The 14258-nt window shown below is 38.2% G+C and overlaps 1 protein-coding gene across 5 annotated transcripts in view; it reads right to left on the bottom strand.

Annotated features, from left to right (window-relative positions):
- The window catches only part of LOC103488704 (twinkle homolog protein, chloroplastic/mitochondrial), a 48239-nt gene that overhangs the window by 19642 nt on the left and 14339 nt on the right, over nt 1–14258 (bottom strand). For 4 of the 5 annotated variants that reach the window (XR_007815834.1, XM_051079936.1, XM_008447559.3 and 1 more), the window contains exons 4-9: nt 12919–12976; nt 10368–10505; nt 9788–9871; nt 1828–1908; nt 1538–1603; nt 1351–1467 (exon numbers count right to left, since the gene is read on the bottom strand). Coding sequence is in view for 4 of the 5 variants with exons in the window: in XM_051079936.1 (XP_050935893.1) it covers nt 1351–1467; nt 1538–1603; nt 1828–1908; nt 9788–9871; nt 10368–10505; nt 12919–12976 (544 nt within the window). In the remaining variant the exon portion in view is untranslated. Of the gene's footprint in view, nt 1–1350; nt 1468–1537; nt 1604–1827; nt 1909–9787; nt 9872–10367; nt 10506–10841; nt 11103–12918; nt 12977–14258 lie in introns of all 5 variants that reach the window. The other variant, XM_051079938.1, reaches the window with a different exon arrangement.

Below are 14258 nucleotides of genomic sequence, written 5' to 3'. Positions count from 1 at the left end.
AGTATGTTATTTCAAATATACTGTTACAAAGCGACATTGATTTTTTTTTACTTGAATCTTTGCTTCGGAAACATTTAGAAGGTTAAGAGTTTCAGAGGTGATATTTTCCAGACCTCCAAAATGATCTCCTATAACTTTAAACGTCTGATTGCTCCAATAATCAAGGGGGAGGCTTTTTATTTTAATCCATCCTCCATAGCCTTCAATAACAAATGGTTTGCTATGTTTACTTTTGCTCCATTTATCAAACTTTAAATGAAAAGGACCCATTACTTGCCATAACTCTTCTATTCCAACAAACTCTTCTAGAGATCCTTCAACCAATTTAATCAAAGCATTCTCCGCAAACAATGAATTAATAATTATTTTTTATTGAAAAAGATCCTCCAAGGTTTTTCTAATTTCCTTCCAAACATCAAACGCAAATAATCTTGAAATAATCCACAGATTATCGAAGTCTTCTTTTAAAACTTCCGGATTTTTAATGACCCAGTACTGAGTTGCGCTCTGAAATTCTGGGTTCAGAACAAGGGAAGAATTGCTCTGTTTTACCAATTCTTGAACAGAGAATCCATTAAGCATCACCTTGCTCTTAATGACTCAAAAGGAAGCTACAAGGAGGTCTGGATACAGGAATTTTTCTTTTAAGCATACCTGCCCACAGTAACCACTCATTTTTTATCCCACAGAGATAAACCTTCCCGCATCCTTTTAGAAAAGGAGTGAGGCCATTTAACAGAATGGTATGCAGGCAAAATACACACAACATTACCCACATAGCTGTAAAATGGGAGAAAGAGCTAGAATGGGCAATAAGACAAAAATACTTACCAATGACAAAAAAACAAAACAAGACATAATTCATCTCAAACTAACCGTCCCTAACAAGGAACTAACATAACATGAAAATTTCAACAAATACAAGGCCTTTCAGGAGAATGGATATCATCTCATAGCCCCTTGTAAATTATATGTCCATAAATGTTTATACGAACTGTTTACTGTTGTATCATTATTTCTCCTGATGAAAGCTATTTGCTAGTCAGTTTTTTAAAATAAAAATATAATCAAATCCTTCACTAATGCTAATTAATTAACTTCATCAGGAATATCTTCTAGCTAGCTATATACACCAGTTCTGTAAAACGTCTAGTAAGACATATTTTAGTCTGCAGAGTGTAGAGTGAAGACAACTTCAGTTACTTGATGTGGATGCGAGAGAACATGAAATTAAAATAGAAATGAATCAGGTGGAGTGTGAATGAAGAAAAGACTACCAAATCTTGGTTATAAACAAATATGATGGCTAAGGTTAAGGGTTAAAAAAAATTAAGGTCCTCAAAGAGTAACCTGATCTGCAGAAGGTACGTCCTTTTTGGAAACTGATGGTGGTGCACCATCTGGAACACTCACGCAATTATGGATACCAGCTTCTGCCATTGAGAGCTTGTCTATCTCCCCTTCAACCTATATTACAAAGGAAAATTATGAGTAATAGATCTAAGTGGAGTGATTTTCCATACTAAATAACTCATACTATGATGATATCACTTGCGCCCTCTATGTCATCGATTCCATAAAATATTTTCTCAGTATTGGCCTCCTGAAATAAAGGAATGGTAGACAATCAGGTGATGATTATATATATTAATTCTTACAATAACATTATACAAGTAAAGCAGACTGCACGTTTTTCTAGTGGGAAGAAGGTAAAATCAAAATGATTTAAGATGAACTGAATTTACTCTAAGCATATATTTTAAGCCTTTAGGATTACGATAAATAAAAATTTATCATACAGTTTTATTTACAAGTTGAACCAAGAACCTGCCAGAACTTTTTGTTGACATCACGGTACTTGCAACTAACTAATGCTCCACCTCGATAATACGTAAATGCAATAGCAATCTGTAGAAACAGGTGCAAGCAATTAGAAGAAGCAAATCATGGTAAAATTTTACTCCCGTAAGCATATTAAAATTTATACAAAGCAAAAGTTATGGCTTGACTATCACCAAAATAATCAGATCTTTCAAGTTTCGACATTAATGCTGTCAAAATATGCTTTGTAACTAATACTACTTAATTTCCCTTTTGAGATCTTCCCCTCCTCGCCCCCCCCCCCCCCCCCCCCCCCATGCACAAAATAAGCAGAAGAGCAACTAAGATGATGAGGTCCATCACAACAAATCATTAAAAAGGTCAAAACTTGTAACTTTACAGAAACCGTGCCCCTTAATCCACAAGAGAGAGAGAGAGAGAGAGAGAGAAAAGTCAAAGGTAAACTTGTTTCCTAGTTTTCCCTTTTTTCTTTTTAGTTTTCCCTTTCAAAGATTCAAAATGCAATACATTCCCGATATTTCTTATCTAATTCAATGGCAGAATATTAAGAATACTTATTTTCACTCAATGAATAGACTTGTTTCTTTTTATTAAAAAAATAATAATAATTCAAGGCAGCTATATAAGACAGTAAAACATTACAAAAGATCAAACTGCAACTTATGAGATTGAAACATTCTTCCACAGTTAATGAAGCACAATTTATCAATACAGATTTGAAATGCAATTTTAGCGTGCTTCAGATGCCATTAAGGAGTCGTTTGGTTTAAGGTTTCATAGATGCCTGGGAATGGAATACCTGCGAATAAGATGACAGTGTTTGGTTGTGCATGGAAAATGCTATCAGAATTTTATGGGTTAAAAACATGTTTGAATTTAATATATGAAATTATGCAGAAAAGTCTTTGATAGAACACTAAGAAGTTGTGTTCACATTATATTGACATGAACTTCAATGATTACAATATAGAATTGATGATCTCAATTGTGGAAATAAAATGCAAAACTAAGAACAAGGCAGAAAACTAAAGAACAAAGATGAACGAAACTTCCCCCCCTGCCTTTCCTCTCTCGAGGAAACTTGCAGAAATCACTCACAAAATGATCCCCCCCCCCCCCTCTCCTCTCCAAATTCCCTCCCATTTGACCACTTCTTAAAGTGGACCCCATCATAGTGGTCCACTCTCCTAATGCTCACCCCCTCACTCGCACGTGTGTTTTCCTTCTTCTTCCTCCTACTATATCGTAATACAGTTGGAGGTCTATCAGTCTTATATAAATTTAATAGATTAATTAATTAAACAATATATTGATAAAAAATAATTGATTTGGAATCAAGAAAAATTTTAACTATAAATACTTGAAAATTGAGTAATTGATAATTAATTCTTTTAAAGAAACTGATAATTAAAATTAATCCATTGATATATTTAACGAACGTAATATTAATTACAATCTAATATTTAATCATGTTTATAATTAATTAAGTTTATCGTTAGTAATTTCAACTTTAATTAAATACTATCAGAAAATATATTTTAATTCAATATATTATATAAAAATTGAAAAAATGAGATAGGAGTATGCTAGGCCACCAATCCTATTTACATACCATAGGAAAAATAAGAAGAAACATGAAACCAATGAAAGAGAGACAAGTGGCAAGGAGGATCATGGCCATGAGACCAACCCAGAGGTCACACGTGTTGAAGGGGAAGAAAGCAAGGAGGATGGGGACCAGAAAATGGGACCCACAGTTAGTTAGTCGTGGGCAATAAAAAGGGAACAGGAGGACAGAGAAGGGTACGAATGTTTTGGAGCAGATAGGGCAGGAGCAGCCACCTCCAGAAAGGGGAGGGGCGACACCAGGTTACCGTTTATTTTGTGTGCTTAAATAGCCTTAGTTTGTAGAGGAGGAGGAGAGGAATTATCGAGGGCGTTCTTGTTTTCGTTGTGTTCTTTGTTGTTAAATTCTGTGTGTGTTTTATTTCGCTAGCTGGGTTTGTTCCATCAAGCCTTAGAGAGGCTAGTGTCTTAATCTTTGAAGTATTTTACTACTTGAATTTTGTGCTGTAATCTGGTTTTGGAAAGTAAAAGAAAAGGAACGAGGCAGTGTCTTAACATTTTTGGTATCAGAGCGTCATACCTGGGCAGATCATGTCAATGACGAAGGCTACAGATGAACGGTTGGAGACGGTTGAGATGGAAATGAAAAGGCTGCCGATGATCGAGGAGAACATATCATTACTAGCCAAAAGCATCGCGGAAATGAACTCTCAAATCGATAAGCAGGCGCAGCAGCAGCAAGTGATACTGAAGTATATTGAGGGAATCGTTAAGGATGATTCTCCTGGGCGAAGGACCGAAGAAGGGTCCACGAGCAAGGTCACCATGGCCGAAGCAATATATCCAGCGACTGCCGAAGAACCGAAGTTAGAAGTTAAAACAAAGGAGGAGCGATCAGTGGATCGGAGCAAATTTAAGAAAGTTGAAATGCCGGTCTTCGACGGGACCGACCCCGACTCGTGGCTGTTCCGAGCTGACCGATACTTCAAGATACATAACTTGACGGATTCAGAGAGACTTACCGTGGCAGTGATCAGCTTCGATGGGCCGGCGTTGGACTGGTACCAATCACAAGAAGAGAGGGAAGCTTTCACCGGTTGGGATGACTTGAAGCTTAAAATGCTGGTGAGATTCCGCGCGACCAGGGAGGGTACACTGGTGGGCCGATTCTTAACGATCAAGCAGGAGTCCACTGTCGAGGAGTACCGGAACTGTTTCGATAAACTACTGGCACCGGTGGCTTCCCTGCCTACGGTGGTGCTAGAGGAAACCTTCATGAATGGGTTAAATCCATGGTTGAAGTCGGAGGTAGAAACCCTGGAGCCCAATGGGCTGGCCCAAATGATGAAGTTGGCCTTGAAGATAGAAAATAGAGAGCTGGTCCGAAGGGAATGCGGGCTGGTCAGCGCCTATGACAGCAAAACGGGCCATAGACAACAGCAGGTTAAGAGCCCCATAGCAGCAGCCACGAAGGAGGGAACGGTCAGTGGCAGTTGGCCAATGAGAACGATAACACTGAGAGAGGTGGGTACGGGAGACAACCGTCGGGAAGGGCCCACAAAGCGACTATCTGATGCCGAGTTCCAAGCTCGAAGGGAAAAGGGGTTATGTTTTCGCTGTGGGGAGAAATATTTCGCAGGGCATCGATGTAAATCAAAGGAGCATAAGGAGCTACGAATGCTGGTAGTCAAAGAAGGAGGGGAGGAACTGGAGATTGTGGAGGAAGAGTTTTTTGATGCCGAAACTGAGATGAAACCAGTAGAAGTGCAGACCGTGGAGAATTTAAACATTGAACTGTCGATCAACTCCGTGGTGGGACTGAACAACCCAGGAACCATGAAAGTCAAAGGAAAGGTGGGAGAAGAAGAAGTGGTAATCTTGATCGATTGTGGGGCGACCCACAACTTCATCGCAGAGAACTTGGTGACCAGGCTAAGGTTGACATTGCAGGAGACCCCAAACTATGGAGTAATCCTGGGCTCAGGAACAGCAGTAAAAGGTAAGGGGATGTGTCGAAGTGTTGAAGTGAAATTGGATGGCTGGAAGGTGACCGATAGCTTCCTACCACTGTAGTTGGGGGGAGTTGACATGATCCTAGGAATGCAGTGGCTTCATTCTCTTGGGGTGACCGAAGTCGACTGGAAGAGGTTGGTGCTTACTTTTCATCACCAGGGGAAGAAGGTTGTGATACGAGGGGATCCAAGTTTGATCAAAACGAGGGTAAGTCTGAAGAATCTAGTGAAAACGTGGGGAGCTGACGATCAGGGATTCTTAGTAGAATGCAGGACGTTAGAATGCGGGAAGTTGGAAGATGAACAGGATCAGGAGCAGGGAAGGGCCAACGCGGAACCGATAGCGACCCTGCTCAAGCAATTTGCCCGCGTGTTTGAATGGCCCGCGACCCTTCCACCCCAGCGCAGCATTGAACACCACATATACCTGAAGAGTGGGACTGACCCAGTGAACGTACGACCGTATCGATACGCGCATCATCAGAAGGAAGAAATGGAGAGGTTGGTGGATGAGATGCTATCTTCAGGGATCATACGGCCGAGTAAGAGTCCCTACTCCAGCCCTGTACTGTTAGTGAGGAAGAAAGACGGGAGTTGGAGGTTCTGCGTAGATTATCGAGCGCTGAACAATGTCACGATACCAGACAAGTTTCCCATACCCGTGATAGAAGAATTATTTGACGAACTGAAGGGGGCTAGTGTATTCTCCAAGTTAGACCTCAAAGCCGGATATCACCAAATTAGGATGTGCCCTGAAGATATCGAGAAGACCGCGTTCAGAACTCACGAGGGGCACTATGAGTTCTTGGTAATGCCGTTCAGATTGACGAATGCCCCCTCTACATTCCAGGCGCTGATGAACCAAGTGTTCAAGCCATACTTAAGAAGGTTTGTGCTTGTATTTTTTGATGATATCCTAATCTACAGCCGAGGGATGGACGAACATGTTCAGCACTTAGAAGTGGTGTTAGGACTATTACAAGACAGGGAGTTATATGTGAATATGGAGAAGTGCAGTTTTGCCAAACCACGGATTAGTTACTTGGGACACTTCATCTCGGAACAGGGCTTGGAAGCAGATCCAGAAAAGATAAGGGCAGTGAGTGACTGGCCAACTCCATCCAATGTGAGGGAAGTTAGAGGCTTCCTTGGCCTGACTGGCTATTACAGGCGTTTTGTTAAGAACTATGGAGCAATAGCAGCACCACTCACCCAACTACTTAAGAAAGGAGCGTACAAATGGGATACAGAAGTCGAGGACGCTTTTAACAAACTGAAAAAGGCCATGATGACTCTCCCTGTGCTCACCATGCCAGATTTCAACCTACCTTTCGAAATTGAATCAGATGCTTCGGGAGTTGGAGTAGGGGCTGTGCTGACTCAATGCCGGAAGCCAGTGGCTTATTTCAGTAAGACCCTAAGTATGCGGGACAGAGCACGACCAGTATACGAAAGAGAATTACTTGCTGTAGTTCTTGCAGTCCAAAGATGGAGACCTTACTTACTAGGGAGGAAATTCACAGTGAAAACAGATCAAAGATCGCTTAAGTTTTTATTGGAACAACGGGTTGTGCAGCCTCAATATCAGAAGTGGGTAGCAAAGCTCCTGGGATATTCATTTGAAGTGGTTTACCAACCAGAGCTGGAAAATAAAGCAGCCGACGCGTTATCAAGGATATCTCCAGCAATACACCTGAATCAAATTACAGCTCCCCCGATGATAGACGTGGAAGTTATTAAGGAAGAAACAAGGCTTGACCCCGCGCTGCAAGAAATCACTCGGCTAATCGAAGAAGGGATGGAGATACCCCATTACACCCTGCATCAAGGGGTGTTGAAGTTTAAGGGCCGGATGGTGATTCCAAGCAAATCTACATTGCTACCTACGATACTACACACATACCATGACTCTGTATTCGGAGGGCACTCAGGATTCTTAAGAACCTATAAACGGTTGACCGGAGAGATCTACTGGAAAGGAATGAAGAAGGATATCATGCGATACTGTGAAGAATGTGCAATCTGCCAGCGTAATAAGTCATCGGCCCTATCTCCAGCAGGGTTACTGATGCCCTTAGAGATTCCAGACGCAATATGGAGTGATATATCCATGGATTTCATAGAAGGACTGCCAAAATCCAAGGGTTGGGATGTGATATTCGTGGTGGTAGATAGGCTGAGTAAATATGGGCATTTTCTGTTGCTTAAGCACCCGTTTTCGGCCAAGATGGTGGCTGAAACATTTGTAAAGGAGGTGGTCAGGCTTCATGGATATCCAAGATCGATAGTGTCCGACAGGGACAAGGTTTTCTTAAGCCACTTCTGGAGAGAACTCTTCCGCTTGGCGGGAACTAAGCTGAACCGGAGCTCTTCCTATCACCCCCAATCAGATGGTCAGACCGAGGTGGTGAATAAGAGTATTGAAACATATCTGAGGTGTTTTTGTGGGGAAAAACCGAACGAGTGGAGTCAATGGCTACATTGGGCAGAATATTGGTATAATACAACCTATCATAGTTCCATTGGAATTACTCCTTTTCAAGCTGTGTATGGACGCCTCCCTCCCCCCTTGATTTACTATGGAGATATGGAGACACCTAATTCAACATTAGACCAGCAGTTGAAAGACAGAGATATAACATTGGGAGCCCTGAAGGAGCACTTGAAACTAGCCCAAGAAAGGATGAAGAAACACGCCGATAATAAGAGAAGAGAAGTAGAGTTCCAAGAAGGAGATCTGGTATTCCTCAAACTGCGGCCCTACAGGCAGACCTCCCTCTGAAAGAAAGAAATGAAAAGCTATCACCAAAGTATTTCGGGCCTTATCGAGTCTTAGAAAGGATCGGAAAGGTAGCATATAAAATAGAACTTCCCGCAGCGGCTGCTATTCACCCCGTGTTCCATGTATCACAATTGAAGAAAGTTGTAGGGAGAGGAGAGACTGTACAACCACTGAATCCGTACATGAATGCAAACCATGAATGGATTACACGACCGGAAGAGGTATATAGCTATCGCAAGAATCCAGCAACGAAGGAGTGGGAAGCCCTGATCAGTTGGAAGGGATTACCCCCACACGAGGCAACATGGGAAAGCTGCACTGACATGAAATATCAGTTTCCAGATTTTCACCTTGAGGACAAGGTGGATTTGGAAGAGGAGAGTGATGCTAGGCCACCAATCCTATTTACATACCATAGGAAAAATAAGAAGAAACATGAAACCAATGAAAGAGAGACAAGTGGCAAGGAGGATCATGGCCATGAGACCAACCCCTGTCACACGTGTTGAAGGGGAAGAAAGCAAGGAGGATGGGGACCAGAAAATGGGACCCACAGTTAGTTAGTCGTGGGCAATAAAAAGGGGACAGGAGGACAGAGAAGGGTACGAATGTTTTGGAGCAGATAGGGCAGGAGCAGCCACCTCCAGAAAGGGGAGGGGCGACACCAGGTTACCGTTTATTTTGTGTGCTTAAATAGCCTTAGTTTGTAGAGGAGGAGGAGAGGAATTATCGAGGGCGTTCTTGTTTTCGTTGTGTTCTTTGTTGTTAAATTCTGTGTGTGTTTTATTTCCCTAGCTGGGTTTGTTCCATCAAGCCTTAGAGAGGCTAATGTCTTAATCTTTGAAGTATTTTACTACTTGAATTTTGTGCTGTAATCTGGTTTTGGAAAGTAAAAGAAAAGGAACGAGGCAGTGTCTTAACAGAGTATGATATATCAATAAAGAATACTAAAAAAGGTTTTATAAATATTATATGTTTTTAATGAATGAAGTAATGTAAATTCAAACTAATCTCAAGAAATAATGGCTTGATTATTAAAAAAACAATAAAGTAGTCAATTATTATTATTGAAAAACAAAGTTTTGTACCAACTAAATTTAATTAATCTTAGTTTATCAATTAAATATATTTAATATATTGTCAGCTAATTAATTAATAATTTGTGTAAAGAAATAATCGTATTCATTTAATAATCTTTTTATTGTAAAATAAGTTAGGTAACTATTTCTATAGACTATTACTAATTTATTAAAATAAATATTTTATATTAAATTTTTTAAGTTACTATTAATTAATTAACTATATTTCAAATGAAATTATATATAAAATAAAAAACAAATAGAGGGGGAAAAGAGGAAACTCACTGTTTTGGAAGGAAATAAAAAACCATGGTTTGTGGTAAATAAGGATGCATAGGAATCAGTTATTCCCAGGCAAAAGTTTGAAAATTATGAAACAAACATGAATTTTAAATGTTCGTGCCAATTCCCATGTAGAAAAAGCTAAAACCAAATGACCCCTAAGAGATTATCATCCGAAGGCAAATGCTCCATGGCTACTTCAATTCAACAATAACTCCTTTTACCTGATCGCCAAATGTTTTCTGCATAACTGAATTTCTTAACAATGTTTCCTTGGATATCAATCGCTCAGCAAAATAAGCAACCACCTGAAACAAGAAACATAATTATTTTCTCTATGTTCCACATTTATAAGGAAATTGAATTGCATATGAAAAGGAAATATTTATATCCATGCTTAGTTTACAAAATTATAGTAAATGCTTAAAATAAACTTCATTTGTTTAAAGAAAATAACGTATACGATTCAATAATTTATTCTTAGTTAAACAACTTAGCACTTATAGGCAAAAAAATAAATTATAAATTTATTGAAAAATTCCCTACAAATAAAGATGAAAGTACAGCCATTTTTAATGTGCTTTAAGAGGTTTTACTTTTGGGATAATTTTTAAATTATTAATTTCAAGAAAAATAAGTATTCCTAAATAGAACAAAATGTAGGATTACAATAAAGGAAAAAGAATTGATAATCACCTATAGATAACATATTTAGGAATCTACACAATAACATAAATATATGCTTTCACACAGACCGGAAAGCAATAATTATCATCAAAATGAAGAAAAATATCAAATCAACACCTGATCGCACAGTGGTTCAAGTTGTAGACTCTCCACTGTAATTTTCCGTATATTCTGCTTAAGTGCAACTCGTCCTAAATCTTGCTTAAGTGCAACTCGTCCTAAATCTTGATACGATGACCGATCCTCAGCGAGGGCCTGCCATCACAAACTATGCTAAGCCAAACAACTCAATCACTCATTCATATAGATTAAGCAATGAGTTTTTGTTTTTTAAAATGAAAAACATAAATAAATAAACAAAACTTTTCATTGATATATTAAAAAGAGACAAATGCTCAATGGAAACAAAAGAAACCAATAAAACAGTAAAGTAAAGACACCAATTTGCATTGTGAACTTCTTTTTCCATTTTTTAAGAAACGTTCAATCGAAAAAAATACACGAGCGATAGGACATCATCATTAAAAGCCAGTTGGTCTACCCAAAGAAAAAAATAAGAAAGAAAACAATAATAAATAAATAAAACCCCACCATTCAATTAGCCTAGATAATAATAAGAAAAGAAGAGAAGATCATTGGATCAAGAAGTTTTAGGCATGAAGATCCCAAATCTCCCTCCCTTTTAAACTTGGTAGTGGGTTGCCTTAGCTTAGTAGCTTGACTCAAGTTGTTGCCATCAATCTCAGTTTTGAACCTGAAAATAATCACGTAGCATCAACCACGTACAATTGGCTGATGATACAGTCCTTTTCTCAATACATGAAAATTATGTTGTTAATCACCATGTAAACCCTGTCACAAAAAAAAACTGAACTTTGGAAATTTACTCTTCCAAATACCGATAAACTCAGAAGTAATCAGGGTCGGAAAAGCAACAAACAAAACATGTAATAGGAACCTAGAGGAGAAGCCTAGCAAAGGAACGGGAGACCAAATTCTAGAGTCCCTTCTCTCCCAAAGAACATGTTGGTCTTGCAAGTGGGAAACAAGAATTGCCTCATAAATCGCCTTTCAATAATAAAAAGAAGACAACTGAAGCCCAAAGAGATCAAAGAAAAAGGATTGGACAGAGAAGGCAAACTCGAACCCACCAAGTGCAGCTTATTCTCTAAGGGGGTGATGTAACAAGGAAACTCATAACAGAGTTTACCATGATAGCACCTAATTAAGAAGTACAGACACTGACAAGTGACACAAATACAACATTACACCACATAGTGACACCCCAATTTCCAAAAAAGTAGGGCACAGCACATTGAGAACACATTATTATTATTGTTGTTATTGAAGAAATTACTGTAAATGACAAAACTGCTGAAAATATTTACAGATATAGCAAAAGTTTAGAACCTATCAATGATAGATATTGATAAACACTGATAGTCAGTGACATTGATAGATACTGATAGAAGTGTATCAGTGTCTATTAGTGTTTATCATTGAAAACGGCCCTTGTTATTGTTGTTATTGTTGTTCTTTATTATTTTAGATATTTAGAGGATGGTGTGTCCTAGATGTGTCTTGGGAGTGTCCTAACACGGAAAGTAAAAAAGTATAAATGAAATAATAGACACGCCAGCTGGTTTTCTATTATTTTAATAATATAAGTTTTATACCCAACTACCCAACAATCTCCCAAAATAAACTTTTCTAGCCTTGCCCAACAAACCATTTGAGAAACTGAGAGAATAAAGGGAATTCATATGTGATAGCTTCCAAGAAATTTTTCATTTTTCTTATGTCTTTAGACAGAACAACTGCTTTCTGGACGGTTTCTTAAAAAGCCCTCTCGAGTGCGCACCTAGGCTCAAAGCCCAAGTTTGGTGCCTTGCTGGAAAAGGCAAGACTCACAAAACAAGATGCGTCTCATTCATGTGCCTTCTGTGAAGCCCAAAGGCTCAAAGCCCCCTGCGTTTGGAGGGTTTTCATTATTTTAAAAAAAAAGCTAGTAATAAATAAGGGTTTTGTTTATTTAATTAACTAAAAAAATCATATTTACTAAAGCAATGTAAACTTTCTAGCGTTTAGGTTTTCATATTTCCACTCCAACCATGCTTTCTCTTCTTAATGTAGTACTTTTATACATAGTATACCTAACCAAAGAAAGCTGGCAATTTCTTTGCGCCTTGCGCATATACCCCAGAAGACTATTGTGCCTTCACCTTTAAAAAACATTAAAACAATGGGTGTGAGGCATATCTGCTCATGATAACTCTATACAACAAAGCACCAGGCTCCATGAAGAATAGTCATAACCACTTTGCTAGCAGAGTCTCTATTTAAAATCTCAGGCTTCGAATCCTTAATCCTACTAGTTCCACTAGCTTAACTACTAATTTCCAATTAACCAAGTGAGACCCTCCCCCATCAACCCCTTCCCACAAGAAGCAGTGGGGATACCTCTCAATTAAACTATATGAAACATTATTTGATATTTGAACAAACTACAAGAAATTGAAACAAAAACTATATTATCTCATCAAAAAGAAAAAGGAAGAAGAAAAAACAAAGTAAAATATAACTGAACAACTATTCAAATCAACCCCAGGTGAAAGGGCCCAAACCAAATTTTGTGTGAAAGCATATCTAACTGAATTATTATAAATACCAGAGTATGGCCTTTCCAACCACATTTTCCACGAAAGCAATTCCAAACAGCAGCCCCCCTGGTCATTTGAAATGGAAATTAGAAACCTATGATACTCAAAATGAAAACGTCATAGAATACATGCAGGCAATGCAATTGAAGAATTGAAAAGTCCAGTGGATAGAAAGGAAATCCAGCCACTTTTCATTAGAGAAATAGTATAATTTCATTGAACACAAGAAATAAAGCTAAGAAGAGTTTGTAGTGAACGAACTATGAGTTCAAGTCCTATCAACTTGTCTCAGCCATACGTGTATTATCAAGAAAAAATAAATAAAGAATTTGAAAAAAATCATATTTATAATAAATTAAATTGATAACCTAAAAGATTGTTACAAAACATAGGGCAACATACACTTGGTCCTTGAGGATTGGTGTTGATGCCTATTTAATAACAAAGTACACACTTAGTCCTTGAGTTTTGGAAAATAGTCATAAATGGTGCCTATTTTAAATGGACCATTAGTTAACTAAAGGAGTGGTGAGTTTGTTGAGTTGCCAATTTTAAATGACTTGAAATTATTAATTGATTTTATGTTGATTTTATATTATATGTTTGTCTCCTTCTTTTTCTTTTTTCCCCTTTTTGATGGAGTTTTATGATACAATAGTTGCCTTGTTTTTTGGTTTATTGATGAAGTTTCTAGAGGAGAAAAAACCAATGAAAGAATAGAGTAATTAAAAAGAAAAAGAAGGGTTTACTGGGTTGCACATGCATGTACGAATAACTGGACATTTAGAAAGGGAGGGAAATGAAAAGAGAGAGATTTAGAAGGGGAGGGAAATGAAAAGAGAGAATGGAGAAGAGAAGAGATCAGGAAAGAATGAGAACAGTGAAAGAAAAATTGTGTAGGGAGAAAACGAGAGGGAAGAGAAAATGGAGAGGAAAAGAGAAGGGAAAACAATGATACATGATATAGAACAATATAAAATCAATAGATATTTCCAAATCAAAAACCTCCCTATTGATCTATGGCGAAGAGATATATATGAAGTGATCAAGAAGAAAGGAGATGTGGTAAGGGTAAAAACTTCAGACCAATAAGTCTTACAACTTTGATCTATAAGTTGATTTGAAAGGTACTCAAGAAAAGATCAAAGAAAGTAATGTCAAGTATCATTACCCCTACACAAAACGATTTTTTGGAAGGTCAGCAAATTTCGGAACCTATTCTAATTGCAAACAAAGTAGCTGAGGGATACAAGATTTAAAAAAGGAAAAAAGAAAAACAGTTGGATCCTTAAATTAGACCTTGAAAAGGCCTTTAACAGAGTGGATTGGGACTTTTTTGAAAAGAAGA

This window comes from Cucumis melo, chromosome 12 (genome assembly GCF_025177605.1).
Source record: "Cucumis melo cultivar AY chromosome 12, USDA_Cmelo_AY_1.0, whole genome shotgun sequence".
Lineage (NCBI taxonomy): Eukaryota > Viridiplantae > Streptophyta > Magnoliopsida > Cucurbitales > Cucurbitaceae > Cucumis > Cucumis melo.
The sequence above is the reverse complement of the archived record's forward strand: the minus strand, read 5'-3'. Positions and strand labels throughout refer to the sequence as shown.